Source organism: Polistes dominula, unplaced genomic scaffold, assembly GCF_049000335.1.
Source record: "Polistes dominula isolate Pdom_NZ unplaced genomic scaffold, Pdom_raw_medaka contig_27, whole genome shotgun sequence".
Taxonomy (NCBI): domain Eukaryota; kingdom Metazoa; phylum Arthropoda; class Insecta; order Hymenoptera; family Vespidae; genus Polistes; species Polistes dominula.
The window spans coordinates 3,731,997-3,749,883 of NW_028300906.1; the positions used below are offsets into that span (position 1 = coordinate 3,731,997).

At 39.8% G+C, this 17,887-nt stretch overlaps 2 protein-coding genes across 3 annotated transcripts in view; both read left to right on the plus strand.

Moving 5' to 3' along the window:
* LOC149033410 (uncharacterized) overlaps positions 1 to 17,887 on the plus strand; it is a 199,318-nt gene that overhangs the window by 156,386 nt on the left and 25,045 nt on the right. For both annotated transcript variants that reach the window (XM_089179562.1, XM_089179563.1), the window contains exon 5: positions 9,694 to 9,843. In XM_089179562.1, coding sequence (XP_089035688.1) covers positions 9,694 to 9,781 — 88 coding nt within the window. In that variant the 3' untranslated portion in view covers positions 9,782 to 9,843. The remainder of the gene's footprint in view (positions 1 to 9,693; positions 9,844 to 17,887) is intronic.
* Positions 2,296 to 4,280, plus strand: LOC107067581 (royal jelly protein-like protein). The gene is made up of 3 exons (XM_015323211.2): positions 2,296 to 2,807; positions 3,038 to 3,444; positions 3,732 to 4,280. Exons 1-3 carry the CDS (start codon positions 2,454 to 2,456, stop codon positions 4,213 to 4,215), a joined length of 1,245 nt encoding a protein of 414 aa, XP_015178697.1. The 5' UTR covers positions 2,296 to 2,453; the 3' UTR covers positions 4,216 to 4,280.

The following is a 17,887-nucleotide window of genomic DNA, read 5'->3' on the forward strand; positions in this document are numbered from 1 at the left end:
CCATGCTTCGCATCTTTTCCACCTTTCTCTTTTTTACTCGGTTTTGCTCTTCTCTTTTCTTCGACTGTCTATATATATATATATATATATACATTTCGGTACAAATCGTATTACCAATTTCAACTGCAAAATTGACTCTAGCCAACTTTTACGGCGTCTCTCCGACTTTACGCTCCTTCGATGCCACCCGTACGTTCAGAACTTTAGCTTGTAGGATGGTTTACTAAACTCAGTTTAAGAAGAAAAAGAAAAAGAAGAAGAGAAAGAGCGAAGTAGCGAAGAAAAACTATTTCCATCGAAGAGTGAGACATCTTGGAAGTCTCTCTTGTCTTTCGTCGATATCAGATAACCAACTATAAACTATAGAAAATATTAACCGCTAGGAACAACAAACACAGTAGATTGGATTAGTTAGTTTCTTTTTATTTCAATCTTTTTAACATACTTAAGTTTTTGAAAACGTGGAAGGGGAACAAATATTGTTCGTTAAAAGTAAACTTTATTACAAAAGTCACATTCCATTGTGTTGCCCCCTCAGTTCTTGACTCTCGTTACACGTTCAGATAATAATCAAGTTCTTTTAAAACGCTCGTTATTTTATTTTACTCTACGGTCTCCCTCTTGTCATCTCGACTGGTTATTATCGTTGGCCTAATTGACCCGGATATTTTTCTTCGAGCATTAAATCTTAGTAAGCGTAATGACCACAGCGGGTACTTTCTATTTCCTCATTAATTCATTTCCAAGGAGGAAGTCCGAGTGGATTGCACGTGTTCGGCCGTTCGGAAGATATGATGTTCCGCAAGAGAGATCGATTATCGAGTTTAACGAATTCAAACTTCGATTGTTACATTCTTCCAGTTAAAGTATTTCCCTTGTTATTTCGAAGTAATGTCTGATTCAAGCTCACAGAAAAAGAAACATTCAGAGAGAGAAGCATCCCTTAAAATGATAGCCAAAAGCATCCAATCCGGACTAACGCAATACCTTTCAGATCCACGCATTAAAATTGAAATTAGCCAGCCATTTGTCTTCTAGTTTGGCTTAAACGTGACTGGCCAAGTGATTTATGGTTTCCACTTCTCTTCGGCAAATGTAGTTTTGCTTCTCTTTCGCTCTCTCTGTTTCTCTCTTGGATAACAGGCAAAAGCGCGTAATGCAATTCAAACCTCGAGACCGGGCCGACAAAAAAATTCGACTCTGCTTGTAGCGATGAAAAGCGGAGTGGTACTACTCGTCCCACACACTTGTATACACAAACACGCTTATAGCCACATTGCGTGATCGCGTTATAACAGCTGTTGTTTAAAAAAGAGTTTCGTTTAAACCGAGAAACTACTTATTAGTTTTTAAATACTAAGTTGCATTCTTTTGTTAGTACGATACAGCCTAAACGTATCATTGTTTTCCTATGATTAATTATTGCAACTTGTAAAATATGAAAATCTACCGAAGATTAGGAACGCCAAAAATGCAGCTTTGCTTTTGATGGCTAATTCGGATAAAGGAAATCACCGACTTTAACATTCTGCCGTATCTGTGCGAAAGATAACGTCAAAGGTTTATTATCATTCGGAGAATATGCATGTACAAAAAAGAAAAGGAAGAAAAGATAAAAAATGCAGAAAAAATAAAAAGAAAAAATACCAACGTGAACACTTGCGTTCGTAATGTAACCTACTTTCCTTGGCACGTCCAAAAGCCATTGCTTTGACAGCAGGCTATGATCAAAGGAAAGTAATCTTACGGGAGCATCCTTGCTAATTTACGTGATAGCCTTCAGTCAAAGGTTATCACTGATACTCTCTCTGCTTATTTTATCTCTACCACGTTTATCTTTTTTCTTAACCTCGCACCTTTTACTTTTGACTTATTTTAATTTCATTAGAAATTATTGTACATTCGCATGAATCTTTCTTATCGAATATATGAACCGTAATTTTGAAATTAAATAAATGTACTCTTAAATTTGACTCTACACAAAAAAAAACTGTATAAATGCTCTCGTATCTGTTACATTTTTCTTCGAAATTCTACGATTAAAATACTTTACGCCAATGTTTTTTTTTTTAATTTTATATTTGCATGCGTGCAAAGTTATTTCCTCGTTTATGAATAATGGTCTTTAAACAATACGATCCCATTAAAATGACTCATCGTTTGTATAATCTAATTATAAATATACGTGGTAATTAAAGTGAGGATGACGTCTGAACAGGTTGTGGTGGTGGTGGTGGTAGCGGTAGTGGGGCTCAATGCTGTTACCATTACTGGAGAAATGATCTACTGCTGAGAATATTTACTTACCACTGTGCGATGTAGTGTTGTTCCGATCGCACACGCAGTCGAGGTCAAGATTTTTATAAAGTTTGTTTTCCATTATCATTTGAAATAGAAACAAGCAATTAAAATTCTTTTTTTTTCCTTTTTTGTTAAAACAAAGTGAAAAAGCAATGGAAGTCTCATTAAGTTTAATTTTATTTTTCCTCGGGTTGTTCGGTCCTATCAGAAGTTTTAATTTGGAGGTTGCTTATCAATGGAAGTATCTGGATTGGACTCATCCAGCAGTTAGTTTGACAGGAAGAAATTTTACTCTTGGCAATCCATTTACTCAAGACGTTGATATTGATAAACGTGGACGAGTTTTTGTCACAAGCCCGCAATGGTTAGACGGTACTCCGATTGTTCTTTCTGTGGTGAGCAACGTTAATGGGCCAGGTGGTCCATTGCTGATTCCTTATCCTAGCTGGGAATGGCACACGGTATCTTCCGGTTGTGACAGTCTTATATCCGTCTATAGATTGGCGGTAAATATCTACCAATATATAATGTCTGTAAATGTTGAATCAAAAAAGTTGAGCTAAATATTATAAGAGAAAATTATTTATTGTCTATACTTTTTTTTCTTTTCTAAGATTATTATCTATAGATGTGTAGATTACATTTATCTCAACTTTTTATTCACATTATTGTTTAAAAATAATTACAAAATGTATGTTTTGTAACATTATTATAATCTACAGTATAAAATGTTCAGATAGACGAATGCGATCGATTATGGGTTGTGGATGTTGGAAGGATAGGAAAAGATGCAGTCTGTCCTACGAAGATCCTGATATTTGATTTAAATACAGATAAATTGATCCACAAATATATAGTGCCAGATGATCAGGTTCTGAATGGGAAGTCAGCTTTAGTTACACCAATCGTGGATGTTGGTTTAACGTGTATCGACGCTTACCTCTATGTTGCCGATGTTGATCAGAACGGCATTTTAATTTATGACCTCTATAAAAATCACTCCTGGCGACTTTCGAATACTGCTGGAAATGCTTTTGGTCCCGACGAAGAAGCCATGAAAATTACGATTGCTGGGGAATCGTTCGATCTGACCGACGGAACCCTTGGCATGTCACTCTCGCCAATCGGATTTTACAATCACAGGTGCGCTATTAAACATTCGTTACGGAACACTGACCCTCAAGGCTGCTCTTTTCGTGTTGATCCGTTCTTTAACTTCATCTTATTTCGCAATATCATTAGAACTGACATGATAAGAGAACCGGTTTTCGGTAGTTACAAAATATATTTATGGACAATATTACTTTGCCCTTTACTCGATCGCCAACGCACGATATTCATTTATGTCGAAATTGAGAGCCTGAATGTTTTCATCGAACGTTTCCTTTCCTTTTTTCTTGTTGCTAATAAAAAACTCGTAATACTTTCAGATATCTATATTTCAACTCGCTCGCTAGTTATTACCAGAAATTCATGGACACGGTTTCATTAAAGGAGAGCGAATTCCGTGATCCAGTTATATTTCGTTCGAATTATAAACGAGCGAGCCAAGCCGGTGTACAGGCAACCTCCCGGCGAGGTGTCATATTTTTTCAGCTCGTCCAATTAACCGCGATCGCTTGTTGGGACATTGAGAAACCATTCGCCCCGGAGAACGTCGTTATCATTTGTCAAGACGAGGAAATCTTACAATACGTCAGTGGTATTAAAGTGATAACGAACAACCACGGCGAAGAGGAACTTTGGTTCAATACCAACAGGCTTCAAAAAACGATTAACAAGACGTTGAAGCCAACGGAAATAAACTTTCGTTTAATCAGAGCCAAGGTAGACGATATCATCCGTGGAACGAGATGCGAACCTTTTCCCTTGAGACACAGTGCACCCGATACGACATTTTGGCGTCAAATATGATGTCATACAAATAAATTCTTTTTACTGTAGTATCAAATTAACTTGAAATAAAACGTTGAGCATAATCTTAAGTTCATTAAATTAATCCGGAAATAACGTCCAATTGTTTTCGCACCGGTTGATTTTAAAATTGAGCATTTCCACAGATAGCAATTCTGCGGTTATAACTATTGACACTAACGAGCCACGTTTATGGTTGTTACATCAACCATAGAGTACACGAATGTAGCCAGTCACGGACGCGATTCTCTATTTCTTTCTCTCTCCTTCATTATAGTCTAAATCTGTTCTCTATTCGTTTACAAGAATATCGCGTGCAAAGTGCTTTCAAGCATTTTCCAAACGTTGAATATCATATCCAAAGCGGAAGAACATCTGACTATTCATGGGAGTGGGATAGAACTCATTGACAGAGGTAGCTTGTATCCAAGAGAAAGAGAAAGGGAGAGAGAGAGAGAGAGAGAGAGAGAGAGAAATGAGAAGGAATCCTGCGAGTGACAGGTTACATATAGTAATTTAGTTAACCGTTTCATTGCTGCCTTTTGAGATATAACGATAGAGTCTGTTGGTGACAGGGTCGTCGCTTAGAGAGTTAATGTTTCGAACGAGCAAGCTTTCTGACAGGACAGAGAATTTGGATAGCGGTTGAAGGGACGCTTTGGTAATATTGTTCAAGTTTTTGGACTACAGAAATATCCTAGTATCCTTCTTGCCACCAATTTGTGCAAATTTTACCAAGCTTTAAGGTAGGACTTCTTCCTATTCCCTTCTACCACCATTTCCCATTCCATTAACTGAACAGAATCGAAGGGTGGAGGTATATATACTAGACAGTGGTCCGCTTAATGGCAAAAGATTTCATCGTTTGGGAGGTGGGACAAATGTGCATTCACAAAGAATTGTTCGCGTTACTCCCGTGGACTAGCAACCCTGGGGATACCAATAGGGCGCGCAATTTCGCGAAACTCATGTCACCTATTTCTCTTTCTATGGCCCGATTCGGCGTGTGACTAATGGCGGCATATTCATAGCGCAACCTCAACCTTTCTTCGTTCCACCTTCCTCATTCTCTTGCTCTCTCTCTTTTATTCTAGCACGTGCGGGCTTTCTCTCTCTTACAAAGGTCTAGCAGTTAACCTCAGACAATCCCTTCATCTCGATAATATACGACTACCCTTAAATTTTCCTTCCTCTTCAGCGACCACGAATTCTCTCTCTCTCGTTCTTACACGATCTCAAACGAACGGCAAAGTTCCTCATTTGCTTCCGGAACAAGTTGTCTTTCTACGATCGATTGTTTCAAGTATATCCCTTACTTAAGTTATAAGTATACCTTAAGTTTACAAATTTTAATTAATTTTTCTTCTATTCTTCTGATCGTGTAAAGAACTAAAAATAAAATAAATAAAAATGAATATCGAAGATATAAGAAAAAACTATCGTATCTACTATTACTATTACTACTATACGTATTTCTACGACGTCGATAGAAAAGGTCGTTGCTTTAAAGGCGGAAAGTGAACGATTTATTTAAGACGTGATACGCCTTTCCGGCTTGAAGCCTCGAAGCGGTACTTCCCGTGGGAGCAAAGAAGAAAGAAAAAGACAGAAAAGTAACGTCGAAGTAAGCGAGAAGAGAAGAAGAAGAAGAAGAAGAACGGAGAGAGAAGGTCTCAAATCGTTTTACGAGGGTAGTTTTAAAACGATTTTACGAGAGCGGCGCAGAATTTCGAAATAAATTTGCATCAGTTTTACTGCTCCTAATATACATAACTACCGGTGTTTGGCACTGATACCCACGTGTACGAAGGCGAGCAGCCTAGTCAATGTCGACGAGGTCTATGCTAGTAGAGCCCAGTGGTGGGATTTTGTAATACGCCGCCGTCTTCTTCCGGAAAGAAAAGACGGCGCGAAGGCGCGCACGTGCGCTTGCGCACATTTCTCTTTTTATTGGTGCTACGATACGTTACTAGGTTGAGACCTTGCAGTGTTTCATTGTGCATTCAAGTGCTTTCAAATTTACATGTTAATCTTATCATCTAAAATTGAAAAGTATAATACATATAAACGATCAAATTTTCAATCGTAGGGTACACGCTGCATCCGTATTGTACAATAGATTATACATTTTATGGAATAATTGAATTTTTAACAGATTTTTATTTAATAATTAGAATAAAATTCTCATTTAATATTAGGAGTTAGTTATTTATAGGGGGCCCTTACTGATTGAATTGCACCTGGGGTCTCTCGAGTACTAAATCCGCCACTGAATACTCGTAAACGAGAGTTTCGTTCCTTACGTCTTTAATGAGATACTTGATCTATAATTCACTCTGCGGTCTATTTCGGTCGAAAGTGTAGGAGGATTGCGCACGCATAAACACACGCCGTCTGGTACAGGAAATGAGTGAGTGAGAGAGAGAGAGGGATTGATAGAGAGAGGGAGAACGAGAAGAGATCCGTACACGACGGCCGCGTATGGCACGCATTGCGGTTGTCAGTTCTAGTCAACGTGTAATTTACTATCCGAGCTCTCTGGCTCGATGCAGATGCAGGCAGGCACCGCCATTGGTCTCTGAGAGGTAGTGCAATGCGAAGAACCGACTGCCCTCTCGAAGCAACAACGCTTGCCTGCCAGCGAGTGGATGATGGTGTATTGCAAGAGAGCTACTACCCAACGCCCGGAATCCGTTAAACCACGAGCACGCTATAAACTAGCGAAACGCACTCAGTGCTCTGAGCCTGCCAGAAATTTAGAGATGTCGCACGCCATTGCACTCTGGAATCGTTCGTCATTCAGGAACTTTCACGATACACTTTTATTTCGACCATGAACGTGTTCCCCTTCTAATCCTTTTATTAGGATCTTTAGTATATCTGAGACAGAAATAGAAATAGGAGGGGAAACATCTACTATTGATCGTGCAGACTCGAAACTTTAAACTTTGAATTCTTTGAGATATCTTAGTCATTAGACTTTTTCTTTTATTTACATGAACATTAGCGTCTAAAGTTTGAGAGTCACTGATCCATACTTACGCTTCTTACCGATTCACTCGTCCATCCAACCTATTGCTATCTCTTTCTCTCTATTTCCTCTTACTCAGCTGCTGGCTTGCTGGTGTGAGCATGACGTTACTCGAGTGAAATGTCGTTTACTCTGCGAACCGGTCCCTTACGTTCGTAACCGTTCGTTACCGTTAGTTCCGCTTGGAATGGCGCTTTCGCAACGCAAACACGTATGTGTAAGGCTCGCTACAGGAACCAACCAGCCAGCCAGTCAGCCTGCCAGCCAGCCAGCCAGCCAGCCAGCCAACCAACCAACCAACCAACCAGCCAACCAGCCGGTAGGGTTTAGGATTGAGTACGCGTATTTCGTTTTCGTGAAGGTGTGGCGCTATTTCGACTTCTATCATTCGTTATCTTCGCCACGAGTTCACGAGCATGAAAATAAGACGCACTTACCTCGGTGTAGATTCTGTAATAGTTGTTATTTTCTTTACATACGATTACTATCAAACGATTGTGACGTCTACAAACTCAAATAATATTCTAATACGATGTTAGCTGTTATCTAACTTTGTTCTTTCACGCTCTTTTAATTTGACATGTTCTATTTCAAAAGCGATAAATCAATGATCGCATTCTAACGCAATCCTGTTTTCCAATACCGAGAATAACATTGTATGAATCTTTCGAATTACTTGAACCCTCCGATACTTTTAACCACAAATTTTCACATTAAATGTCCAGTTGTTAACTTTAGTCGTAAAAAAAAATCAAGACTAAATATAATAATACTAATGTACATAGATATGATCCAACTTCCTTGGTCTCTCGATCTTCCGGCATTTTTCTCTGCATACAAAGTGAACTCAGCAACGCCTTTTCTGTCACTTTTTTTCTTCTTCCTTCTTCCATTTTCTTCTTATGCATTTCCCTTTTCTTTCCCTCTTACTTTTTGCTCGTAATATTTCCGCCTATTCGTTTCTGTACATTTGCAAGGTCTCCTGGTATATACGCAAGCCCATTTCCCGCGTCCCTTGAAAGTAATACAGCTCTCTCTCTCTCTCTCTTACGTTTTCCCCTGCCGCGTACAGTTTATTTATTTCAGTATGAATACTGAGAGACGGACGGAAATAATGATTTTAATAATACCAGAGCCCTAGAATCGCAAAGAGAGAAAGAAAGAAAGAGAAAAGGTAGAAAGGGAAACAAGGGTGATACATAGCTAAAAAGACGAGCTAGGACCGTAGCTTGAAATTGTAGTGTATCTCTCATGAGAGAGAAAAAGTATGCCGAGAGAAACACATGGAAGGTCAAGAGAGAATCCCTTCGACGCCTCTTTCCTTTTTATGATGAACATCGTACGCAGTCATCTTGTGGGATTTACTGTAAAGTAAAGTTTGCATATCCAAGCGAACGTTTATCCAGGTTCTCTCGATTTGAACCGATATTTATGAATCGGTAGGGACGGTAGATCGTCCTCTTTATGGATTCAAAAATGATGGTTTAGCTGTTAGAGGAAAAGGGTAGAATCGAGGAGGAAGAGAAGTTGCTGGACCATGTCGACTGGTTCCCAAGCAGCCGAAGTGGACCTATCGACTCGAAACGAGTGTGCTCGACGTTAAAATCCCGGTCGGTGCTCCCGTTTCTCAGCCCTTTAGTTTTCTCTCTCTCTCTCTCTTTCTCTCTCTCTCTCTCTCTCTTTCCCTCAGTATGTCCTTCTATCTAGCTCGTTTGTTTGTATTGGACGTAAACGATGCAATGGGTGGACACGGTCCAGCAAATCCGAAATCCCCTTTTTCTCGATATAAAACCTTGCCCCTTTTTTCGGCTACCAATCCTCGAGCCGAATACGACTTCACGCCGGTACTCTAACTCTCTATGAGAATAGGAAGCAACGGAAGTGTATCGACTATGGGTATATACATAGGTAACCGAAAAAAGTCGAATCGTAACAAACGCGATCGATTTTCCCCTTCTCACGGCCATTCGAATTCCCCGAAAATAAAAAGCGGAAAAGAGCGACGCCGAATAGTAGGATGGAATTCGATTTCGAGACTCGAAAACGAATTCGACTACTTTGATTCCGCTTAATTCCTTTCAGGCATACTCCGCAAAGTGCTGGAGGTGGTAGATCGATGTTGTAAATTTCATTCGGCATAGAAGCTTTGTTGTCTCTATTCGAATGCCGTCCATTCACCAAAATATATAAACGAAATCGCTTTCCTATTTTCCAATTTAGATCTATTATTTTGCTGTGTTGTGAAAACAAAAGAAAATGAAATTGAACAAAAAAAGATCGAACCAAAAATGGAAAAAATATAGATCTTGTTTTTCTACGGCAATATGAAGTTTATTAAATGTTCTTTTGTGTTGTGCAAAATTTAGTTAGATTGTTGATTACAGGCGATATTGAGGTACGGAGTGATTGGCGATTTCAATGGGGAGTGACATCCTTATTCTGTTTCAGGGTGTGACGGGCGACCGGCTGGCCGGGGGCGCCGCACACCTCCTCCATCTCTTCTTCTTCTTGCCACGTCCACAACACACAATGTAACAACAACTACTACTACTACTAGAGTCGTCCGCGCGAACCACGTTCTCAATATACTCGATGTGGTACGTCACACCATAACCCCTACTCGGTATCTCTCTGAAGATTTGTCATCCTTATTAAATGTGTTGGACTGTGTATCACTTTTACGTTTTCAAGTGTTTCACAATAATTAGTGTTCCTCGATGTTTTAATATCTTGACAAACTTGATGTTATAATAACATTTAAATGCAAGAAGAGATTCTTGCGAGATAATCAATGGTTTAAACGTCAACCGAAGAATGCATATCTCGAGATATTATTCATTTAATTGTTAAATTCAATATTTCATTGTCCCTAGATTCGAAGTAGCATTCTTCGAGTTCGTTGTTGTATTTTATACGTTACTTCATATTTTGCATTTGGTACTTATACATATATGTATGTATGTATATATGTATGTATGTATGGATGTATCTATATACACGTATATGTATACCTACATCGTTGGATATTGTCTTCAGTGTTCGCTGAGCTCCGTTACAATGTGACTTGTGGTTGGTTTAGTTTCATTGGTTTATCAGTGTTCGATGTTGGCTGCAATTGTTGGTTGTTAGGTGTTTAGTGGTCACTTTGTGTTGGTGCTCACCCTACCGACTCGTCCCAGTATCCGCAACTCCAACGTTCCCCAATGAGTCCTCGAACTTGATGTTAGAAGTACAGTATCAAGCTCATTTCGTGTTAAGAGTTACGCTTCTCCTCGTATTTCGGACTGATTGTCGATACGCAATTAAGTTCAGTACGAGAATAATGGAACGTTCTGAGCATTGTCGAAACATGTAAAAGAATAAATTCTTAACAAGATACGCATGATTGAAAATAACTGTTTGAAAACAATTAATTGAAATCAAAGTCGATGTATTTTGAAAGGATTCGTTCGTTCCATCATTACCCTCTGATTTCACGAAATAAGCCATTAGAAAAATAATGAAAATTAACCGGAGGACGATCAAATTGATTAATTATTGATCGTACCCTATAGTAATTGGATTACTTACACATATAAAAAGTAAACGTTTGCTATGAACGATTAATTCTGGCAAAAAATAACATTCGATAGGTTATTTGCGAAAGAAGAGAAACTTTTAGCTTTGGTGTGTACTGGTCGACACGATCAAACCCCGTTTCAGCAAATAATTGCATTAACCGCGCGTAAATGCGGAGCATCGAATATTTCTTTAAATTAGTGATGGTAATTAGGCTGAGAGAGTGAAAAAACGAGTCGACGCAGTGCTTTCCCCCTCACTCTCCTTCTTTAATGGAGCAGGAAAGCGGGTAGCAAACAGAAATCGTGGAACGGGTTAATCTGTGGTCGAAACGCTTGAATTCTTGATGAGTAGCAAAAGAGCGGGCGTCAAGCTCAACTGCTCGCGCGAGGATATAGTTTTAAAAGCGATTTAAACGTTTACACAGAGATCGAGAGAAACAAAGACAGCTATGCGGTAAAACGGGTGACAGGGTGAGAAGTGTGTGAGAGTTTGAAGGATATTTCATGCGACGTCACGCACACTTTGTATGCGGGACAAGGTCTGTAAATGAAAGAAAAATTGGTCGTTTCGGTCGTAGCTCGAGCGTCGAATCGTCCGGAATAAACGGGCTAGAAAGATTCTGACAAGCGATGTACACGGAAAGGAATAGGAAGGTGTTGGAGAGAAGGAAAGGGACTCGAACCATTTATTCTCTGGCACGAATCTTTTGCAGTTTTACCTCCCTGTACGAATTTCCTACGCGGAATGGAATCCGCAAAAAGCGACTCGATTCCAGGCTCGTCCGAGGGATATTAAAAAGTAATTGGATTTCGATGTAGGATAGTTGCTACCGATGCATTGGTTCGACTAGGGTAGAAGAAAAAGAGATAGAGGTAGTATCGAATCAGATCGAGAAAACGGTTGGTAGGAGGGTTGCTCACGTTGTACTCGCGAAACGGAATAATGGACAGTCGTTAAATTTAATTGGCACATAATTATCGGTAGAGCGGCTAGCAGGCAGGTAGTTGCGCGCCACCAATCGTCGCAATCCCATTGCCCCAGCTTTAATATCGGAGGAAAGCTCAAATGCAAAGGGACGTAGGTGTACGTGTATGTATATATATATGTGTATAGAAATTTATATATACGAGTATGTTTCTAGGTAGGTCCACATGTTTCACCATGGTAGAGCCCATGCTCTGTGGTTTGTACCGGTCTAACGAGTCTGGAATCGACCTATGCGGGGGGCTTCGTTCTTCGATTCTCTCTCCACTTTCCTTTTTCTCTCTGTTCTTCTCTAGCCATGACTGTTTCCACCGCCACCTAGTAGAACTACTACTCGTATATTCGAGAGCTTTCGTGCCTATTCCGAATCACAGCTTAGGGCGTAATTGAATCGGTTTCTTTAGCCAGAAACACATAACTTTTACCCACCCGATATTTCATGGATTGCATGCCAAGTGAACTCTTACAGTTACTAAACGAAATATCCTACTCTTTATTATATTATATATCATTATTTTCATTAGAGTTATATGACTTGAATTCGCATTGATTCTGCAAGCTGTCGTCGTAGTAAAAGCATTTCATAAATTATGCGGTATAGTTCGAAACCGAATGTGATAAGGGTATGGGAAAGATGAAAAGATAAGTTAGAAGAAGAGTCATTAAAATTAACAGAGAACGTTCGTCTTTGGACATTGTACAAAGACGAAATGTGTCTCGCGAAGAGAGATGTCTTCACGGTGGAAGGGCAGCGTGCTCGACCATGAAATGGGAACAGGATACGTTAGACTAGGTGTAATTAAAAGCCGTAAATATGAGCTTGCTCGAGCAAATTAATTTATGAATCAATTACGCGAGGGTAGAGCCGCGTTTAGATATCGCTACCGGCCAGCACCACGACCGAGAAGCGAGCTTTACGTATCTCTCTTCCTACTACGTACATGTCGCCCGCTTGCGTGCTACGAAATTGTGTGTGTGTGTGTTTTTGTGTGTGTATACGTTGTGAGAAAGATAGAGAACATTTGCGACGAGCTCTGGTGGCGGCAGTTCAGAACGATGTTGGTAGATCCTTTATCGGATCGTTCCAATAAATAAGCTGATCGAGATACCATCTTTCATTTCGATAATTATTATTCGAGGACGGTGTTAATTAATTAAAGACAAGAGTAGACGATATCGCGCGTAACCGAATGGAGAGCTCTAGCTCTCTCTTTAGACGAGAGCAAATGAACGTACGAACGAGCGCGTACACGAACACGCATACGTGAGTCACGATCGTACCAGGTGATAACTCCTCGAGCTCTCTGGCTAATTACCGGATGAAAGAGCTATCTAGCGACTGTCGTCAAAGCACTGCCGCGAGACCCACTAAATACACTTACCACCCTATTGTTATAGTTTAACTTATCATCTATCATCTCATTCTTTTTATTTTTTTCTCATCAATATTGTTACAATTTCATGATTTTTCTTTTCTATACTTATAGTTTTTCTTCTACAAATAATCAAATACCTTATGAAAATAGGATAATTAGCGTGTTCTAGCAATCGATATCGCGTCTCTATTATTGGCGAGCTTTTTTTTTTCTCTTCAAGCTACGATAGTAGGATCAGAAAATTTTGATCTCCAACAAGACTCAAGATGATCACGTATTCGGAGTGATTCGGCCTCGAGCCAGGAGACGAAAAAGTCCTCATAACTTATTAATTTAACGCGTGCCTTTCTCTAGTCAGAATCGTATCTGAGTGAGAGTCTATTGGCAGTGTTCCCAGGCGACAAGAAAAAGGAACGCGATACACCGACTTTTTCTCGCTCGTTTCACCATGAAGTCGTCAAAGCTTTTCTCTATATTCTCTCAGGAAACAAGGTAGCAAACAAATAAATAAAGATAGTATTACCAAGAGATGATGAAGAAGTGCCACTGAATATTTGATAGCTCTGTGAAGCGTTACGCGTTAACCTTGTTCTTACTCTCTTTTGCAAGCTAGCACTTTTCCACCGTTGAGTACTGTTCTACTACTGCCGTATGTATAAAGTTCGACTACATTGGAATATTAATCATTCTCAACCAGTTAAGAGAGAATGAGATGCAAGAAATAGTGTGGGATTTTTCAGTTACTAAAATATGATTTATAGTAAAGAACAAGAATCACAATGGATTCGAATCTTTTTAGAATATCATAGAGAGTGGTAATCAAAGGAAAAGAATCTAAATTAGATTAGATAGGGTCGTAGAAAAGCTTCCCGAAAATAATTTCATGCAGTTGCAGCGTCTCAAAACGACGTATATTCGAAGCTGCTTGCAGCACCGCATTGAATCCCCCGATGTAAATAGACTCGATAACGGATACATCGTTGCCGCACGACAGAAATTCAATAGTCGATAGATATTCGAGGAATATACTCCGCTAGCACGTGACGCCCAACGGTGAATGTTGGGATACAAGAAAGGGAAGTTTGGAGGACTGAAGAAGCTTCGTGAAGAGAGATAGAAAAGGAAGAGTGGAAAAGGGTCTCTGGATTGACTGAGAGAGAGCGAGCTGGCTGTCGTGCTTGAGCGTGCTGCACGAGCGCCGCTTCTATTCGATTTAGGTTCCCACTTCTCCAACCTTCCACCCTTTCTTCACCGTATATTCCCTCCTAGATTTGATTTACGTGTAAAATATTCACCTTAGTCGAGCTTTCGTTAGAGTTTCCAACTTCCAAAAGATACTCCAATGTGTTCGAAAGAGACTAAGGAATGAGAATAGAAATTGAAAGTCATCGATAATTTTTTGTTTAAATTACCATTCAAATGCTAACTGGAAAAACTGTCATCAACACTCAGTTTAGAATAAGCTTGATAAATGATTTCTAACATTTTATTTTGAGTAACTGTAATGCGTATTTTAGGTAGTTGGTATTCCGAGCTCGCGAACTCTTTGATACACATACACTTACATAGGAATAGGACACAGAAGCTATGTCTATGGTTGGGACTGTGCTGCTGCATCCTCTGACTACAATGACTACGCTCGCACCACTTGGACGCTTCTTCCTTTACCCCTCGGCCACCTTCTCACCCCACGAAGCAACGGTACTATTGTGCCGCACCTCCACTTTCGCCAACATTAAGCCCCTTCGAGAAATACATTCGGCCTCCTAGCGCGCGATTTCAGCACGCCCAGCAGGGCTTGGGGAGCGACGAGCGGGCTGAACGGGAGCTTCAAGGGATAGAACCAAGAAAGAAGGGAGATAGGGCGAGGAGAGACCTTTCTCTCCGGCGTATTCGTGGGATGGCGAGTCGGAGAGAAATGCCCAGGGAAAGATGTGTATGCTGAGATACTTAGCGCAAGCCGTTACTTTGCCGGTACAGTCCAAGTACCAAGTTACATTCTACTGCCGCGAACATTACTATCAGAGAATCGAGTATAGTCAAAGCTATTCCAATAAAAACTCCTGATTGTACCGCTTTATCTTCCCATCTTTTTTCTTCCTTCGTCTTCTTCTTTTTCTTTTTTTATCGATCCCATATCTTTCGAATCATGCTTTATGCCCGTTTAATCGCACTTTCATTCTTTACTCCTACTACGAATGGATTGTAAAACTTACAATATACATTTAGTACTCCATTACGCAAAATTGTCCCGAGAATCTTTAGAAGATAGCAGAACTATCTCTTTGCGACTAATTCATTTTAATATCTCTCTAGCTGTTTATAGTTTCTGATATTTCATTTCTATTCTCGTGAATTGTTCTTTCTTTTACGGATTATTAAAGTTGACGTTTAACATCAACCAGCAGTCTTTGATAATTTTACGGAAACTATGAAAGGGTTGACGTTAGGCTTTCAAATTTTGTCCCTGTCCGAACTTATCTGTGACTGTAAGAATGTGGGATGTAAAGGGAGAAAGAGAAACAGTGGGAGGCAAAGGGGTAGAAAAGAGAAGATTACGCACAAACGTGGGCCAAGCAATATGTTCGATGGTAAGACCGTTATCTCGCCCTATTGGTTTCGAAGGACCGAAGAAGCTAGAAGCTCCTCTCTATTCCATTTATTCCGTATACATAATACATCGGTTCGCGAGCAAACGGACCTGTTCGTGGCTCTACGGATAGGTATTCTTATTTTTTCACTCGATTTAACTGTCGAAAAGAAGGATTTCTTACTTGCTCGGAAGCATTTAAGGACAGATGGAAATTTATTTCGAAAAGATTTACAAACGCGATACGATAATACCTGTTTACGATTATGTTTATTTAGTTTTATTAGATTTGATTTATAGTGTACAAAATTCTTTGTCAATTAATGTGCATTTAGGTTTCTTTCATGAACAAAATAGCGTGGTGCATCCTTTGACCGGAAAAATTCGAGCATAAAGAGGTTGCATTTTTGTTTGCTCTTCTCTCTCTTTTTTCTCAGTATGAAGGTATCCATGTCTATCTCTCTCTTTTCTTCCCATCCATCTACCCATCCTCAATTTTTCTCTTTTTCTCCTTAGGACAGCCACGAGTACCGCGCGCGCTGCACCTTTGACAGACGTAATACGCATTTGAATCGAGCACGTATGAATATGAATAGAATTTCTCAGCGAGGGATAAGAAAGAGCGCATGGGTAACTCGATGAAATTCACAGTGCCATAGAGAGAGAGAGAGAGAGAGAGAGAGAGAGAGAGAGAGAGAGAGAGAGAGAGAGAGAGAGAGAGAAAGAGAGAGAAAGAGAGAGTTAGGAAGGAAGGAAGGAAGGAAGGAAGGAAGGAAAGAGAAATGTGCTCCGGTGAATCCCATCTTCCATTCTGCCTTGTCGCCTTCCTATTTTCGCTTATCCATCGAATAAATATCGCGATAATACACATGAAATATGTGTGACTCATCTAACGAAGATGAAACAGGTTTTTGATAGTCGATTAAAATCGACCAGATAAATCTACTCTAATGGCTTTTTCTTCTCGTCATTGTTGAACAAATGTTCTCGAAATACATTGACTGTTTCATGATCTATAGCAGTGTATCATTTCGAGTACAGTCGAAGCTATTAATGGGACTTTGTTCTATTGTCTTCCTAATGGATTTGTGATCACACGAAATGAATTATCCTACATACGTGGGGCCAACAGATAAAAACAGATAAAAACAGATAAAAAAGTATATTTTTATAAATAATATATTTGTGTAACATCGCGGATTCTAGCCCAGAACGTTAAGTAAATTTAAACCTCGGATCGATCGTTCTTTCCAATATTCATGGAGCTTACGTCATCGATCGTAAAGTGATAACGTTCGACCGACACAGATTTCCGTATCGTATTCGTATGAACGCGAATGGAATCGCGACTTCAGCAAGTGGGTTAATTCGCCAAAATTCACGTTTTCGCGATTTACCGATAGGAATCAAAGCTTTTATGTACGTACGTGTGAGGTTAGCGCGTGCACGCGTATACGTAAACGTGTGTTAGAATGATTCTAGGTGCGCCTTCTGTTGCATTTATCTATGTATGTGTGTGTGTACATGGTAGCTCGCGTTATTATACCGATAATGCATGCAATGGAACATAATCCTCGTCGTGGAAACGTTCGACGAAAGCGCCTCGATTTCGGCGGGGTGAGAATTACGCGAACATCAGTGCGCAACTGTGCCGGGGAGTTTTCACTAGGATGCCCGCACGTATTACGTACGCATATGTGATACATAGAGTCCTCATATAGACGAGAATCCTCGTGAATGGCTCGACCGGCGCCGTTATGCCGCCACGAATGCAACGCCGTAATTACTTTATACGTTTATGGCGATGGCCCTTTCGTCGGGTCCCTTTTGTCGGTGCACCCTATGATTTATCGTACTAACTCTCTCTCTCTCTATATCTATCTATGTATCTACCTCTATCATATTTTCTATTACACGCACTTGTCCAGCATTTAAATGTCCACAAAAATTGTGTGGATTGTAACAAAAAAAAATAGTTACAACTTTTAGGGTGACACGTTTGTTCTTGTACCCTGTTTGAAATTCATTTTCTTTATCAAATTTTGTCGAAGATATTTTTTCGTTAGATGCTAAAACTTAAATTTAAGTTTAAAAAAAAGTTAAATCAATACGAGTAGTGTACGATGATCG